This window comes from Tachysurus fulvidraco, chromosome 17 (genome assembly GCF_022655615.1).
Source record: "Tachysurus fulvidraco isolate hzauxx_2018 chromosome 17, HZAU_PFXX_2.0, whole genome shotgun sequence".
Classification (NCBI taxonomy): domain Eukaryota; kingdom Metazoa; phylum Chordata; class Actinopteri; order Siluriformes; family Bagridae; genus Tachysurus; species Tachysurus fulvidraco.
The window spans coordinates 19,102,628-19,120,594 of NC_062534.1; the positions used below are offsets into that span (position 1 = coordinate 19,102,628).

General features: G+C 38.5%; 2 protein-coding genes across 13 annotated transcripts in view; one reads left to right on the plus strand and one right to left on the minus strand.

Annotated features, from left to right (window-relative positions):
* Window positions 1-1,662, plus strand: part of ppip5k1b (diphosphoinositol pentakisphosphate kinase 1b) — a 27,511-nt gene extending 25,849 nt beyond the window's left edge. For all 10 annotated transcript variants that reach the window (XM_047802672.1, XM_047802667.1, XM_047802673.1 and 7 more), the window contains one exon: window positions 1-1,662. This exon is cut by the window's left edge and continues 555 nt beyond it. The gene's annotated coding sequence lies outside the window, so the exon portion shown is untranslated.
* Window positions 1,663-3,228: 1,566 nt separating this feature from the next.
* The window catches only part of map1ab (microtubule-associated protein 1Ab), a 33,539-nt gene continuing 18,800 nt past the window's right edge, over window positions 3,229-17,967 (minus strand). For all 3 annotated transcript variants that reach the window (XM_047802664.1, XM_047802666.1, XM_047802665.1), the window contains 3 exons: window positions 7,382-17,582; window positions 7,076-7,305; window positions 3,229-6,994 (listed from right to left, as the gene is read on the minus strand). In XM_047802664.1, the coding sequence (XP_047658620.1) occupies window positions 6,839-6,994; window positions 7,076-7,305; window positions 7,382-17,582 (10,587 nt within the window). In that variant the 3' untranslated portion in view covers window positions 3,229-6,838. The remainder of the gene's footprint in view (window positions 6,995-7,075; window positions 7,306-7,381; window positions 17,583-17,967) is intronic.

The window sequence follows — 17,967 nt, forward strand, 5'->3', positions numbered from 1 at the left end:
ATACAAATTTTTTTAACCGATACGGTAAATAAGAATAGATTAAAATATTATGTGGTTGATTTGCCTTCATGAGCAAACTTATAGAAGTTATAAGCTGGCACTGTGCCATCTCATTCTAAAAGCACTGAGCATCTAAAATTATATTTACATTCAGCTGGTCACAGTCTTGTGTAATCTGATCGACTATACACTCTTACACACCACAGTTTTTAACAGGAAAACTAATTTGTTTAAAAAACTATTTGCTATAACTAAAGCATGATTAGTCTTTTATAATGTCAGTCAAATTAATAAATGTCCCTGTAGTTAATGGTAGGTGGGTATTATTTACACATATGGAATATGACCAGACAGTTTACCAAAGCAATATTTTTGATTTGTGTGTGATTTTTGCTAAGCCAGTTCTATACTAGGACATACTGTATCACATGTGCCTTAGCAACTGATTGTGCCTCTGTCTGTCTGTCCGTGTCTGTCTGTCTGAGGATGCCAGCACTCTATCCATCAATGATTCCAGTTTATAACCTTCAGCTCAGTCATTGACAGGACCTCAGCACCTCACAGCTAGTAAACCTCCAGTCACACACTGTGCAGCAGCAATGATCCTCATCTCTCTTATTTATTCTGACCTGAAATCAGCTTTATACTTTGCTTTATAGTACAACAAGTGGCTGCTGCTAATCCAAGAGCACCCATTTGAGGTGTAGCTTCTGCCATATACTGCTACTGAGTCTCCATATACTCCTCATCTCTCTTTTGTATGTATTGTATTTTGCCCGGTTGTGCAGAAGCTCAGTTATGCCGAGCCTCTTCAGCACCAGTAAAATCACCAGAAGGCTGAATCCAACAATTAGTTGCACTGTTATACCTCTGTAATCTGCAGGAGTGAGATTTAATTATAGCTTATTCTGAGCTGCGTGAAGATAAGAATACACACTAGTAATTGTCTTTTCTCTCAGCTGATTGCACTTGTCACATCTTCTTAAAGCCAAGTGATTTCATTGGATGATGTAATGTCACTCCATGTCAGGCAACACCTAAGAGATGCAGGTAGACCAATCAGAACACAGTGGTGTTTTCCATGGTAACGTTTCCTCTTCCAGCGCACACATAGAGCTGAGTCACTGTGCCAGTGTACACATCAAATAAATAAAAGTAATTAGCCTGCGGCCAGATGATCGAGCATAACGTTTTAAATTACTGATATAGTGTTGAAATTTTTAATATTTGAAATGGTCTTTTTTTTGTTGTTGTTGTTGTTTTGGCATGTATTGCACAAGGTAACTTGTTATAATAAAAGGAATACTTGAATGAAATAGAATTATTTGTATGATTATATGATCATGATAATATTTTAGGATGTACTTTGTTCACATCAGTGACGTATTACTATTATAAGTATTACAAGTGCAGTTTTTTTTCTTTGTTGCTTTGTTTTGTTCTGTTTTTTTACTAAACATCTCAGCCAGTACTGATTTGAGATTTTTACCTCTGCATACTCTGGTAGTGTCCTGCTTAAGAATGTTTATGATCTGCTGTCTCGGAGTTATCATATTCAAGTTCTTTGAACAATTTAATTTTAAAGTTTTCAATGTTATATGAACGTGTGTATAAAATCTTGGTGGCTTTATTTTACATACGAATAAAAGATCATTGAGTTGATTTGAGTTATTAAGATATTATTAATGAACACTCACACTGTCATAACATGATGCTAAACTTAAAAAGTTTATTACTATGTTTCAGAAAGAAAGACTCATGGATTTATTCAGAGAGCACTGAACCATGTGATGACTCATGCTTTGTCCTTAGCTGTGCTGCGTTACTATGGTGACGGGTCCTGATGCCAATTGACTTCTGTGAAACCTTGGCTGAACCAGCGGCTGTGTAGCATAGAAGAGAGACAGAGACAAAGAGATGATTTATTCAGAACAAGTCTCAGCCAGGCTTAAACAGGAAGCCAAATGGTGATGTCATTGTAACTGAGTGTTCCACACAGGCATTCAAGATGTCTACATTGTGTCCCGAATTAAAAAGAGTGCCCTGATTCCCCTCTCAAGGTAATGGCAACTGTTTATACATCATATGTTGTGTTTATAATCCGAGCACATTATAATGAGTAAAGATTCTATACATAATGACTATAGATTGTTATTACCTACAAACTCTTTTGCGACTGTTTCTTTTGGTCTTCATTTAGAGTCTGCACTTCTATCACAGTCAGCTTCTTTAACAGGTATATGCTTGGTTTGGATTGTAGTTTGTCTTATTTGATAATCACTTCTGACAAATAACAAAAATCACTCTCCACTTAAGAGTGTAAAATACACGTTGGATGTCAGCCAAACAAATGCTATCATAGGTTTTAGTGGCTCAGATAGCATGTTAAGTTCTGCTAGCTGGCAAAAATGATCTGTTCATTTAGCAAACCAATTTACCAGCGTGTCAGGTCTGTTTGATTTTCCAGTTCATATAATAAAGCTCTGCATGTTATATATAATGCATGTCTAGATGTGTTAAACAACTTTAAACAATGGCATCGTTTGTTTAAACATACCCATTTTTCTAGTGATCGGAAATATTGGAACATGTGACTGACAAGTGTTTCTTGACGTCCTGGTAGACTGATTGAACAGATTATAGCTCTGAATGCCTACTCTTGGTAGAGCCCCGGGTTTTAAATTTGTTGTTAACATAAGTAAAAACTACCATGAAGCCCAGAGAAATAAAGGGCATACCTCATGATGCAAACCACTCATCAGCAGTAAGAATCCAAAGGCTATTGGAATTCACAAAGAAATGAGGCACAAATGTTCGGGAACCAAGATTAACCTCTACCAAAGTGATGGAAAGTCCAAAGTGTGGAGAAAGACAAGATCTGCTAATGATCCAAAACATACAAGCTCATTAGTGGATGTAGTGCCATGGCTTGAGCTTGCATGTGGTGCTTCTTGAACAGGATCATTACTATTTATTGATGATGTAACTCATGATGGTAGCAGCAGAATAAATTTAAATGTCTGCAGAAAATGCTAATTTACAAAGAAACACATCCAATCTAGTTGGGAGGACCTTCATCATGATTATCATCATCATTAGGAACTTCATGATTCATGGGGAAGGGACTGTGAATGGACTCGCTGTAGGTGTGTATGTGTGTGTAGGCAGCATGTACTATCTAGTTTGGAAATGATCAACAATTCTGAGTGAAACAAAGACAACACTTTCTCAGAATTTTAGTTTTTTTTATTATTATTATTATTCATGATGACTAGGATGGTTCCGTTTTACAGTAAGCAGAAATCTAAGTTTGTGTTTGGAATTGAAAGAGCTCATTTGTTATATTGCACTAAAGAGGAACAGAATTAAGACACGTACAGCAGCAAAAAACAGGAACTATCACAGCATCTTCTCAACAACATCTTAGGGCAAACAGAAGCAAAGCCCGATAATATGCATATTTCAGTACTATTAAGACAATTAGCTTGTTCAAATATACCTTTTAAAATAGTGTTCTTGTTTTAGTTATTAAAGAAGTACATTCAGGATTATAACTAATAAATCACATGCAGAAATCAATGCGTTGGCATGATGTAAGGGCAGACGAAGCTATTCATTTCGGAGAATGGACTCTAGAGTATGGACCTGAAACTAAAAATAGGTACCTTATATCTGAAGTTTGTTCTTGCTTTTTGCAAAGTAAAATACCACTCATGATAAAATGCTCCAAAATGAAAATGTCCCACAAGAGAATGTTTGTAGCCAATTGCTATTTTGATTGGTGTCTGCGAGTGTACGTAAGCAGAGAGGTTCTTCTCTTTAGATTTTGTCGTGTACAATTCAAGTCATTCAGGAGGAGAAAACCTGTAGTTTGTATGATTTTCAGTCTTCTGGTACTGAGAGAACAATGCATCGTTACTCAGTAATATCTAAATGAGTCTGCAGTTATGGTTTTACATATTAACTTATCACAGTCTTGTCACCATTTCACTCAAAGTTCACTGTACCATATGCATATTTGCTAGCAACATCCAGCAAAGCAACTTATACATTCAATAATATGAAGTTAGTGCATACACTGCACAGGGGTCTGTGCACAGCAAACTTACATAATCAAGATCAGACAGTACTTGTTCCTAAGGCCAAATATTAAAACATATCCATATCTATTAGCATACAGTACAGAATCCCATTTGTATAGTTCACCTATCAAAAATACATCTTGTCATTGGTGTATAGTTATACGTTTATGTTGGGATTAGAGAGCAGTTTCAGTCATATAGGCTCATGTCATTTTTGAGGTCAACAGGACCAGAGGTAATTTCATTGCTTTGGACATTATAGAAAAAAAAATCCAAATCAATTCCCATAAAAACATTAACCAATTAAAACAAAATACAGTGTAATCTGCAGTCTATAATACTGAATTATTAATTATTATAAATGTCTGAAATAAACAATTAAGACATGAACTTAATTCTTCATTTTGAGCTCCCAGGTGCTGTAATGTTTGCTTGGCTTCATTTGAATGAAGACACCGGCATTAAAATGTACCAAAATGTACAAAAAAAAAACTATCAAAGGGATGTAGAATCTTATAACAAAACTGCAAAAAATTTCTTACAGGAATTAGGATTTATATCTTTCATAAACAGTCCCTGACCTAATCTCAGTCTGTTCTGCATACAGTAAATACCACAATAATAAATATGATTAAAACGTTGGCTGGCTTATTTTTTTTTTTTTTTTTACAAATTCAAAAATTAAGACTCTATAAGCATTTACTGTAATGTCTACATTAACATAGAAATGAAGAGGCATTTCTATAGTGTTTTTAAAAAAATAAACATGGTTATTACCCCAGCAAAACACTCAGTACATACAAAGGTAATACTCAAGCTGTCAGATAAATGTAAGTAAAATGAAATTAATTTAAATTAGTTATGCTGCTCTAGGGTTTTTATATTATTTGAACTCAATTCATGACTTCCAGCTCACTCACTGAATATATATACACAGACTGGCCTTTAAAACCATAGTATAACAGACCCACATGATTATACATGATCATACATTTTAAGATGCCATACTAGATTCAATCAACTATGTTATATTCAAGTTTCAGTAAATATTAGAAGTGCCCTGTCCTCGAATATTTATATTTAATTTAAAATAAGCTAATAATCCCAATGTTATTTAAGTAATATTTACATGCATTCTATCTACCCATTCTCCTTTGTTATAATGGCTTTTTCACATTAAAAATGTGTCAATCTTTCTCTGTGCAAAATAATGAAATATTTATAATTTTGCATTGATTGGGATATACTTTATAATAGTCCATAATGTGTCACTGTACATCTGGTATAAGGCTACTAAGGACTTGTAATTCCTCCTCATCAAAATCTGGCTAACGCTCCAAAGTACTGTTCATTATCCATGTGATTTAAAGTGTTTCTGCATTATTCTGTAAACCCTTATTTTGTCTAAATGGTTACAGCAGAAGGCACACAACAGGGGCCCATGCTCTCCATTTCAACAGTGTATACGTGAAACAGTGCTCACTTCTTTTATACAAGCCATCATTTACACAGTCACATGTACTGCTACATAAATCACTGCCACCTCTATTTAAACCAATGCTAATATGTAACCTTTGCCTTAAAAGGATGATCAGAATCAGAACATTGTGCTGAAGCTACTGCTGAACTGAAAAACATTTCTGAGCTCATAAAAATGATGAAATTGGCAATAATGTATAATTCTTATGTACATTTGTGGAATACACAAATTGCTGATTATAAAAGCAAAACCCTTAAATACCGCACCTTCTTAAAAGAAACCTAAGCTGCACAAGCATCATGCATTAAACCAATGTATAACCCTTTTACACTGTTAACTGATTTAAATTCTTAACAGATTTTTTTTTGTCTTTCCCCTTTTTTTTTGCATCACCCGTAACAGGTATATATGAGTCAGCCAAATACCACAAAGCTGCCGCTCATCTACAGTGCCAAGCCATAAAGGCATGTACATAATACATCTACAACCCCCTGTTCACAAATTATGAGCAAAAATTTTGGAATCACGTCATACGTTTAACAGAGTCAGCTGTGGTAATACAGAATTTTAATTTGGCACTTGCAAATGGTTGACATTTTTGTTTGCTTGTTTATTGGCTGGCTGCTAGCTTGTTTTTGCTGGTATGTGTGGAGTATGTGGCTTTTTAGCATAGCACGATTTAAGTCTTTGATACTGAAAGCTCTATATACACTTCTTTGACACCTTACTCAGACCTTTTCTTAGTTTTGGTTGTCTGAAACGATTTGATTTCTGCTGACAGATATCTTCTACAGGATCATATATTCATTCCAGATTAATGTTACAATAAATGTGAAACAAAGCATGTTAACTTTGATAATGAAGAAACGAGTGGGTTGATGTCTCATAGTAATAAACTGTAAAGGCCAATTTGTGCTTTAAATTCGTATTTAGGGCATCTGAGTGTTAGCATGTCCGTAAAAGATTATAATTGGGAATATGGGAATAAACTGAATATACAACAAACTGAAGATGTTTGCCATAACAAACGTTAACCTCACAGTATTTGCCTAGGTTTTCAAACCCAATGAAAGAGCACAGAACATAAATCAGGATTATAAGCCAAACCTTATTAGTAAGGCCTTGGAGCACAAGGATCTGCTTCTGTTGCAGGCTAAGATACAAACTATAAATGGCAGTAAGTAGGATGCAATGCTGTAGATGGTAAGGAATACACTGTCCTAATTAGTCTTAATTAATAATGAGGAAATTGTGTGTCCCTAAATGTAAAGCATGCCTAAAATTCTATTTTGCAGGCAGGGAAAGACTCATCTTGCATAACGACTGTGCTGCTACTGGCCAAGACCATTATGTTCAGATCTTGTTGCTTCTTGTGAGTCTGCTGGTACCAGTCACGAGTCACCTCCGTGTCATGGGTAGGGATCAGCGTCACCTAATATGAGGGCAAATAAGTTATTGATTGCTTCAGTATATTAATTTGATATCATTTAGGAGTTTCATTTTAGTTGTGTACCTGCAGATTGGTTCCCCACTGTGCTTTGCCTTCAAGCAGTGCATCCAGCACTCCACGACTTGGTTCCCCACTGCCTGGATCATTTCCACTCACTACATAGTAAGCAGCACGCACTCGTTTGAAAAATTCTTGATCCACATTTTTAGCACTGCAGTGATTTGGAATGTAGGCAAGATCAACATAGAAAGGTGTTCCAGGGGTAGCTCCAGAGGTGGACTTCTGGTTTGAAGCTAAAGGGGAAATCATAAGACAAATTACATCTAGCACAATTTCTGATTATTTTAAAGAACTTGCTGATTTGCATACCTGTATTGCTCTTTACACCATTGACAAGCCCTTTTCCTGGATAGTTGTCTCCCTTAGAACCCTGTGTCTCAGACATGCGGGGCACACGAAGAGTCTTCTCAGAATCTAACCTCTTTATAGAAGAGGCATGAGGTGAGGAGTCCTTGGATGCTTGTTTTACGGGTGTTGTGGACCTCCTGCTCCTTCCTTCACCTTTACGTGCAGGAGATGAAGACTTTTGCTTTCCTAGAGTTTTCCTCAACCCTTTGTTGGTTTTAAGATCTTTCTTCATAGGTTTCTCTGTGTGGCTTTGCCCATTTAAAACAGCTTCTGGGTCTACCATGCACACATCGGGTTTGGGGGGTTGTGGGACAGGGTCTTTCATTGGGGCGGGTGGAGGATCATGGGTTCTTGGAGACGATGAGTGGAGACCACCTCCACTTCCACTAGTAGCTGACATCTTGTCCACTGGTAAATGCTCTGCATCCTCATCAGAGTCAAGGTTTCCTTCGGCTGTGATGGATGGGCACTCCTCTGTCTCGGGTGGTACATCTGAGTCAGACTGAGAAGGAAGAGATTCACTCAGAGAGGTTGGAGGGGTTTCTTCTCCTGCAAGTGATACTCCATGTCCACTTGCCACACCACTAGCAGGAGCATGGATTGCTTCCTTGCTGTCTCCATGGTGACTATGAGAATGATGGCGCTGTTGTTTGTGTGATCTCCTTTTAACAGAATGTTGTTCACGTTCATCGTCAAAATCATCTTCCTTCGAGCAATCGCTTTTTACTTCCTCTTCTTCCTCCTCACTGGATAAGTGGTGTGGGCTTGGATTAATGAATGATGGTGAAAGTTCTCCTTTGTGATGTTTGTATAGTGAAGGTGAGTACGAGGAGCTGGATTCCATGCTGAGTTCAGAAGGTCGGGTATAATCTTCCTTTAATTCTTTAGACAGCTTAGAATGTTGTTCACTTGAATGAGATACAATTAGATCTTTCTGCTCTTTTATGTCATATTCCAGCTTTTCTTTCTTTTCTTTTTCATCTTGCTGATGTTTACACATATCTTCTGTACTGACAGGCATAGAAGTTGAACATGATGTAGTCTCCTGAGTCATCTCAGAGACTGAGGTGCTTTTTTCAATTGACTCATCTCCATCTGTTTTCTTAATATCTTTTTCTGGCAAATCTACCTTCACTGGTTGTTTTCTCTCCTCCGTCTTGCAGTCAACTCCTTCTTTGACCTTTTCCAACTGTTCTTTCTCTTTGTACTCATCTTTTACTTCTTTCATGAAATCACCCATTTCATAACTCTCTTTATTTTCTTGAGATTTATCTTTAAATTCCATCTTACTCTGCTCATCTTCTTTTCTCTCTTTCTCCTCACCCATCTTCTCTTTTCCTGGGACTGTCTCCTCTACTTTCAAATCTTTTTTCTCCTTCTGCTGTTCTGCTTGAGCTTCTGATTCCTTTGGAGCACAAGCTAAGTCATGATCCTTTACATGATCTTTCTTCTCTTCTTCCTTTTTTCCCACCTCTGCCTGCTTTGGCTCTGGTAGGCACATGGTGTCAACTTCACTCACTTTACTTGAATCTACATGGGAGTCGGTGCAAACTTCCGTTGGCCCATTGGATGACTGTTCTACTGACAAATGTGGTGACTGTGTCTCCAAATTAGACTGAGCAGAGTGCATGATTGAGGTGACATCAGCATGTTTTCCAGGCTCTGTGATGCCTTTCTGCTCATGGGATGCTCGGTCACATTCAATTCTACACGGTAAAGTCCCTTCTTCATGTTCAATGTCAGAGGATTCTTCGTGGGAGTATTTTTCTGATGAATCAGCTTTCTTTAGAGGAGCAATATCAAACACGGCTGGTGAATCAGAAACTACTTCAAGCTGCTGCAGTGCTTTTGTGCACTGTGGGTCTCTTGCTAACTCATCTTTTTGGTCAGAAGGCTTATCTTTGTCTGATCTAATACTGGCTAATTCTTCCTCTGACTTTTCCTCTGCTGATGATACCTGGTCTTGAAGGAAAGACTTAGTCTCCTCTAATGGACTGAGTGGAGAAAACCTTGCAAGACTGGATACAGACTCAGCTGTTGCAGATATGAGCTTTTCAGAAACGTCCATGGCTTCATCTCTTGACTGTACACCAGAGCTTAAATAGGATGAATCTATTGCAAGAGATTCCTCTTCTTTGAATGAAGAGTACTCGTATGATAGACTATCAGCATCAGTCCTCAAATGAGCACTGGGGATAGTAGTAGGGGTTTCTGAAAGTCCCTCACCAAAGTGTAGTCCTGTAGAATATGAAGCAGAAGTTGAAGAGGAATAACTGTAGGATGAAGAGGACGAAGACTGAGTTGTTTCTAACATAACAGTTTGAGCACCTGCTCCCTCAAATTTTTTATCAGAGGTCTTCTCTAACTCACATTCTTGCTTATGCTCACTAGCCTTGCTTAGATCGGGATGTGGAACACTGCTCTCCTTTTCCTTTAACTGCTCAATGTCTGTGATTTCCACTTCATGTGTGAGAACTGTTGTAACTGTCTCCCCAAATATTTTATCAAGTGCTTCAGCTGTCTTTCCCTGTAAAGGATCTTTTGAAGCTACTGATACAACATCATCTTTCTGGTTTGTATTTAAAGAGTGTTCTGCAAAACTTGATTTAGAATCCACCGCATCATAAGAAGCTTTGGATTCTTTCTCAGACATCTCTCTGGCACCTTTTTCCATACCCAAATCACTGGCCTCATCTTCTTCAACTCCCTCTTCTGTATCTTCTAATTTTTCTGCAAAAAATTGTTCACTTTTGACTGAATATGTTTCTGTCTCACCACTTGCCAGCTGTGTTTTGCTAGTCAGAGAACTTGCAATACTTGTGGTGGACAATGCAAGGACATTGTCGTGTTGCTCCTCAGGAGATGAATCAGAAACATGGCTGCTTACACCAACAGTAGCTGACTGACCAGGTGGTGTATATATACTAGAAGAAATTTGGTCTTGTTTGCTGGCTGATGAATCTTCATCCACTTGCTTTGCTGTCTTTATGTCCATCTTATCTGCATTTATCTGACTCTCTGGTATGTTTTCAGTCTGATATGAGGTTGACTGTATTGTGGACTCTACACTTATCTGATCTTCTGAAACCAGCCCAGGTTTGAAAGTCATAACATCTACATGAGTCTCAGCTTGAAGTGATGTCATAGCCATTGTGTCTTCTATCTTTACATCCTTTTCTATGCAAGCGTCTAACTTTTCAGGTTGTTGCAGACTAGAGGCCGAGGGACAAGGTAATGTTGATGACGATTCAGAGCAAGGGTCTTTTTCTTCTACTCTACAGCAAGAACTTGTGTCCTCTTTGGCAGGTTTCTTCTCTTTCTCTTTCTCTTCTCTTTCTAATTTCTCTGATTTGTCTTGAACTTCTCTGGAAGGAAAAGAACTTGATCCAGCTACAGAGGTGGTTTTGCTGTCAGAACTCTTGTCCACATCTTCTTCTTCTTCTTCTTCTTCTTGGTAACTCACCTTATTATCTTGCTCAAAGCAGGTACTAGGTCCAGTAAGGACACTAGTCTTCATCTCTGAGAAAGACATATCATAGTCAACCTTGCTGAATGATACTGGTTCATCGTCACTTTGTTCATCTATTTGGCATGCAGCTCCCAGCAGAGATGACTGGCTAGCCCTTCTAGTGTCACCTACATTTATGTCAAGGTTCGTTTTTGTAAATTTGTCTTTGTCCTCTTTATCCTTCTCAAGATCCTCTGAGACTGGTTTTTCATATGGCTCATATTTAGAAGCTTCATAGCTCAATTTTTCTGGTTGGTAGGTGCTGCGGTCATCCATTTTCTCTTTTTCTGTTTTTATCTTATCATCAGCAGTCTTTTCAAGACTGTCCACTTTGTTCAAACATGACAAGGATGTTTCTAATACTGGAGAGACAATCTCTCGCTCTCTTTCCATCTCTCTCTGCACTTCCTTCTCAGGTTTACAACTATCTGTTGAGTAAGCCAGTGTGTCAGTTTTTTTGAACTCATCACTTGCCTGACTGGACGCAGGAGTGGATAGTATGAGTGTTGAAGCCATAGTATGTTCTGAAGGAGATATCAAAATAGATGTGGTCTTGGGCTCCTTGCTCTCTTTTTCTACCTCTGGTGAAATCTTATTTAAATCCATTAATACATTTTTGTCATCTATCTTTGTTGCTAATTCATGTTGTACTGTGTCTGCTGTAGATGGGATTTGTTCTGTAAAACATTCCTTTTTTTCCTCTAAGACCCGTGGTTCTACTGACAGTGGTCTTGAACCTGCACCCCCCATGCAGACAGCATCGCCTTCATCTTCTTCAGTACTTTCTTCATTATCTGAGTACTTGGTTGGAAATTCAGAACCTAATGTTTTCATGCTACTCTCTGTAGTTTCCATTGCTAATAATAAAGCTCCAGTTTTAATGTCTTCAAGACACTTTTCTTTATACTCTAAATTCAGCTTAGCACCGATGTCTGTTTTCTCTGAAACTGGCAGGAAGGTGTCCGTTTCAAACATTGACAGGTGTTGGTCATCTCTGTACTGTTGTGCTCTGTATATCAGATCTGTCTGATCTTCCAAATCTTCTGTCTCTGAGCTTGACACAGAAATTCGTTTGGTTCCTTCTACGGTTGCTTTCTCTGGCTCTTGATAAAGTGGTGCTGGGATCGCAGGTTTGGTGCTATCTGGTTTGCAGGTTAATTCTTCTCTAATTGGTAAATCATGTTTTGAATCCATTATTTTATCTGATCCATATAAAGAAATGCTCTCAGATAATGATGTGATGGGACTTTCTTTGGATTCCAATTCAGGTTTTGGAGAGACTGTCCTTTGAGAAGATGATTCACACGCTTGTGTTTTGCTGTCTTCTGTGTGTAACTCTTTAGTTTCTTGATCTTTGTCCTGATCTTTGTCAGTTACACATGTTCTTTCTGAAGTGGGCATTGGTATATGAACTTCTATTTGAATCTCTTGTTTTTCTTTAGAGTACTGAGCTTCTTTGTCTGATAAATCATGTTTCTCAGAAATAATTTCAAAGGCTTTGTATTTGGAATCTTCTGTACCTTTATCCTTGGGCTCGTGGCCAGCTATTGGGGACACATCAACTTTTCCTGTGACTGATTCTATTGGTGTAATATCTTCCTTGGCCTTATCTTTATCAGTTGGTGCTTCAGATACACTTAGTTTTTCATCTTTAGATTGATCTGTTTTGTCTGCTTTGGGAAGTATTACTGTCTGTTCTGAACTAAGATTTGCTATAGTTTGTGATTCCTCTTCGTGTTTCTCTGAGGATTCTTCATGTTTGCATGTTATGTCAGATTTAAGCTGAGTCCCAAATTCCTCCTTATGTTTAGACAGTTGATCCTCTTTCACCACTAAATGTTTTTCCTCTAAGGGTACCTGGAAGTCTTCAGGCTGTCTGTCTGTTATATGTTTATCTTTAGCTTCCATTTTCTCATCCACAGGTTTCTCTGTAGTGTCCTCCTTACTTTTGTGTGAAAAATGTGTATCATCCAGAGTATGTATTTGTTCTACTTGGTCTTCTTTAGATTCTTGAACTTGTTTTGATACTATTATTGTATCTTTTACTCCTATAATTGTCTCAGTCTCCACTACATGTTTATCTGTTATTGGAGAAACATGTCTCAATGAGTCTGGATGCTGTATTTCAGAGCTCAGGTCTTCCTTGGTCTTTTCTTTGCATTCTTCTTCCAGTTTTGTTTTGTCTTCTACAAACGATGTCTGGGAATGACTCTCATCCACATCTCCTTTAGAGGTTATGTCTGCTGTTTCCAAAGTTAAATGTTGGGTCTGTAATACTTTCTCTGTTTCTTTACATAGGTCAACATCTTTTAAAGGGGATTGCAGTAGTACAGTTTCAGTACCTTCTAATTTTTTGTCCTTTATCTCATCTAATTTATCCATTTGTTCTGATGCTATCAATACACCATTAGTTTGCTCCTTATTTCCATCTTGTGGAAAAGATTCATCCGGTTTTTCAACTGGTGTTTGGGATAATACTTGTAAGTCTTTAGCTTGTTCGTTGATTACATCCGTCTCTTTCGTTTCACTTTCCAGTTTGATAGAGAAGTCGGACAGTTCTGGTTTTGACTCTATAACTTGAGACTGAAATTCCATATCATGTTTAGCTTTATCTTTAGAATCTTTATCTTGTTTAGTGTCACTTATGGTCTTGTCACACACTTTGTGAGACACCTCATCCTCTTTAGGAAGCAGACCTATTTTCTCTGATCCTGATATTATAGATTGCTGCTGTTCTATCTGTTTTTCCTTAGATTCTAATACTGCTACATCTGTGTCTTTTTCTATTTCTGGGAGAGATATTTGCTTATAATCTTCTTGTTTCTCCTCCTTTTCTTTTTCATCTTCATAAAGCTCCTTTTCTTTTTCTTTTTTCTCATCTTTAAGTGTTTCAATAATTTGAGTACGGATATCAAGAGACACACTTTCTCCTTCTTCTGTGGTTTTATCTTGGAAAAAGGCGTGATATTTATCCTCCCCATCTCCACTTGACTTTGTGCCTCCTTTGATTACCTCATGATCTGCTGCTAAATCTTCTGTTTTCATTGAAATCTCCTCCTTTGCTGTCTGTGGAGCTGTTACAGTGGTGGACAACTTTGTGTCCTTAGATTTTTCCTCCTCTTTCACCAAAGATTGTTCCTTCTGTTCCTGATTCTGTAATTCTTTTTTATCAGTTACTGCAATGGTGTCTGATATCTCTGATTTGTATTCATCTGCCTCGTCAGTATGTATTCTTTGTTTTTCACTTTTATCAGTTTTAATCTCTAAGGGGAAACCTAGTTTTTCCTGTTCTTGCTGCAACGGTTCAGGGAACACCTTGACTTTATCTTCCACTGGTGAGAGACGAAGAGGGGAGTGGGTGGCACTAGGTGGTCCAGATTGAGTAGGAGAGGCCATTTTCACAGTGCTGTCATCTGGACTGAAGCATCGATCTTCAGTCTCTGTGAAAAGACCTAAATCTGAAACTACTGGTTTAGAAATGATGTCGTCTCTAATTGGTGAAACTGTTCTTTCAGCTGGTTCAGGAGAGGACAGCGATTTTTTGTCTAGTGTGGACTCCAAAGCAACCGGCTCAGGGCTCTTGGGCTTGTCAATTTCTTTGGATTTCTCTTCCAGTTTTTGTGATACAGCATATCCTTCCTGTAGTTTTCCAAGAGAAATGTCTACGTTTGGTGTTTGATCTTCATACTCATCCTCCTCATCTTCATCGTGGTGAACAATAGTATCGAGTTCTTCTGTTTTCCCTTCAAGGGGAAGTGGTGGACATTCCTCTGATGGAGGTGATTTGAAGCATTTGTCTTCCTCCAGGGAGGATGTTGGAGAGATGGTTCCAGCAGAGTATAAGTAGTCTTTTCCTTGAGTAGCCTCTGTTTGTGTTATTGGAGGTACAATGTTTACTGTGTCCAAATCTAGTGAGCTTTTTCCAGTGTCTTCAGTCTGAGGTGCTGTGACAGATGTCACCGAATGATCCTCAGTAACAGAGGTCGGCAAAGAGGACACTTTTTCATACTCGGTGATGGATGTTGCCGAAGAAACATGTTCCTCCTCTGCCAGTGGAGCAGCAATTATGCTGGTGTACAGAGAAATTGCAGGTTCTTGGACACACATAAATGATTTAGCCGTTTCATCTCCCAATGCTTGCATCTCCTTCATGCCATGGATTGCATCAAATGACCCTGGTTGATCTGGTACTGAGACATCATATGTGCTGACCTCATAGTGAAGGTGGTGTACTCTGTCCTCTGCCTCCTCATGGATCTCTTCATCGGAGATTGTCTGCTCAGTTTCTGAGTAACCAGGTATAGTCTCATCTTGAATATAGGATAAAGTCTCTGCTGCAGCAGCTCCTTGAACTGCAGATGCAATGTCTTTTTCATCAACAACATCTTTGATTTCTTCATCTGCAATGGCATCCAAATCTTCTGCTTCTTCCAGCTCTGCTTTTTCAATGACATACTCATCTTCAAGTTGCTCTTCCTCAATTTCCGTCTTTGATATTTCTGTAAGCTCTTCCCTACTTTTGTGTTTTTCCATTTCCTCAACTTCATGTTTTCTGTCAACTCCCTCCATATCTTTAGCATCCTTTCCCATTGCTTCATCCTCTTCATCCCCTATTCCCATATCTTCTTCCTCTTCTACTGTCTTCTTCTCAGTTGTCAACACTTCTTCCTCTTCCTCCTCTTCATCCTCTATAGCAGTCCCTTCATCTTCATATTTATCACCCTCTTCTACCTGGCACTCATCTGCAGATTTTTCAGGTTCTCCTTTGATGACTGTTGTTGCTAGTGGTTCATCCTTATCTTGAGTGCAGGGTTCCTGCAGTTCTCTTGCAGTCTGAGAATCAATGACCTCCTCTTTCTCAGCAATAGTGTCAGCAATTGGTATATGTTCTTCTTCTACCAATTTTTTTTCAGGTGCATGGTCGTGATCTATATGAATGCCATTTTCTCTGAGCTCTTCAAAGTCTTTTGTCAGATCTTCTGGAGTTGAGGGAACAGATTTAACCTCAGCCTCACTCTCTTGAGTTTTAGGCTCAGCTTTCTTGGAAACTGGTTCTGCAATAGGCTCTACCTTAGTAGTCTTGCTCTTAATTGTTTTGGGTTTCCCTTGAGTTTTTGCCTTGTGAAGAGTCTTTCTGACTTCTGGTGTGAAGGGTTTTAGATCAGGTTTGGTTATTTTCCTCAGTTCTGGTTTGAAAGCGTCTTTGCTCTTAATTTTTTTCTCATCTTTTTTCACAGAGTCATCTTTTTTTAGATCATGTTTATCTTTCTTGATTTCTTTCTTTTCCTTGTCCTTTTTCTCATCCATTTTTGTTGCTCTTTCTTTGGTGTATTTTTTAATCGATTTCTCCTTTAATAACTTTTTCTTTTCTGTTACCTCAGTTTTTGGTTTTAATGGTCTGGTGTGTTTTTTCTCCTCTTTCTTCTCAGATTTGATCTCCTTGACAGTTTCAGTCTTTGTTTCAACAACAGATGTGTCTTCTTCTTCAGCTTCCTTCTTTACAATCTTGGTAGGTGTGTGTGTTTTGGGAGATGACTTAAGACTTTCTTTGCTTTCAGCCCTTTGCTTTAATTTTGGCTGTTTTATAACAGAGGGTGAGACCCCTGAAGCAATGTCCTTTTGTGTAGCCACTGGATATCGCAAAAAGTCCAGATGTTTTAGCTTTTCGAGCCCCTCAAGAATTTTGTTCTGTGGAGCATTGCCAGGGAACAGAACTCTAACAATCTTCTCTGTTGGGCAGGCAGGAAGCCACACCACAAGAGCTGTAATGGATGTTAAGTATGGCACAGATATTTCTCCTTCCTTTCCATTTGGCAGAACAATCCCCGTTTTTGCTTTGCTGTTACCAGCCCATTTCTGCATAAGAAACTGCATTTCCTTACTGTCTTTCACAGGATTTAGGACAAACATTTCTAACCTGCCCACACCCATCTTGTGAAAAAGAGTGATAGGTTCAATTGTATTACTAACTACTCTGAAAAGAGGTTCAGGTGTCATTCCAAGCTTGTCAAGGTACTGCAATGTTAGAGATGCCTCTTCAATACTTCTCTTGACTTTTAAGTTTGATTCAGATGTGCGCAACTTCTCTGGTACATTGAAGAACACAACTCCAAGCTCTGGTGAGATGAGGTTCTTCATCCAGTCACTGTAGGTAGTTGAGCCTTGTGATTGCTCTTCCTCTTGCTCTGCTATCTTCCGTTGAAGCAGTCCATTTATACCAGGGAGATTGTCAGCACCAATGTGAGTGAGAAGAATGGAATCAATACGATCCAAGTGTCTCACTAGCTTCCAGAAGCATGACCTTCTCTCAGAGCCACCGTCAATCAGAATATTGAAGCCATTGACTGCAAACAGAGCAGAGTCACCTCTACCACCAGGGAAGATGTAACAGCAAGGCTTGGATAGCTTAAGGAATCCTCCAGATGTGGGTGGCTCAAGCAAATCAAATGGGGATGGGACATCTACAGTCTCAGAAATGTATTCTGTGAACTCTGTTACACCTTCCATTTTAGGGAGTATGGGCTCTGGATTCAATTTGAAGTCCATAACCTCCCTCAAATGCTGTCCCAGTGATGTCCAACCTGCCTCAGCTCGGCAGGACACAGTGAGAGTTGCCTGCTGCCCTGCGACAGCTTTTTCCAGTTGGTTAACAACCTACATTTTGACAAAGAGAGAACATCAGGACGCATACTCACTTCTAGACCAATAAGAAATAAAAGTGTAAAAATTTTGATCGGTTCTTTAATTTCTATCAGTCATATGGGTTGGTACAGGATTGTACACTAACAATACACGTCCACAGACCCATTTATTGCCTATTCCTGCTCATTTCTGGTAGTGGATCATGGATTTTACATGTATATTGTGTCGAGGTACTGAAAGGATTAGTATTCACTTAGTTTTAAGTGCGCATGTACCATTAATTGCCAGTTTATTTGGTATACCTATGTTATACCTGCACATATTGGCCATGGTAAATGACATTGGTGTATTGAATGAAGCAGTGAAGCATTCAGACACCTCAATATCATTGCTGGGA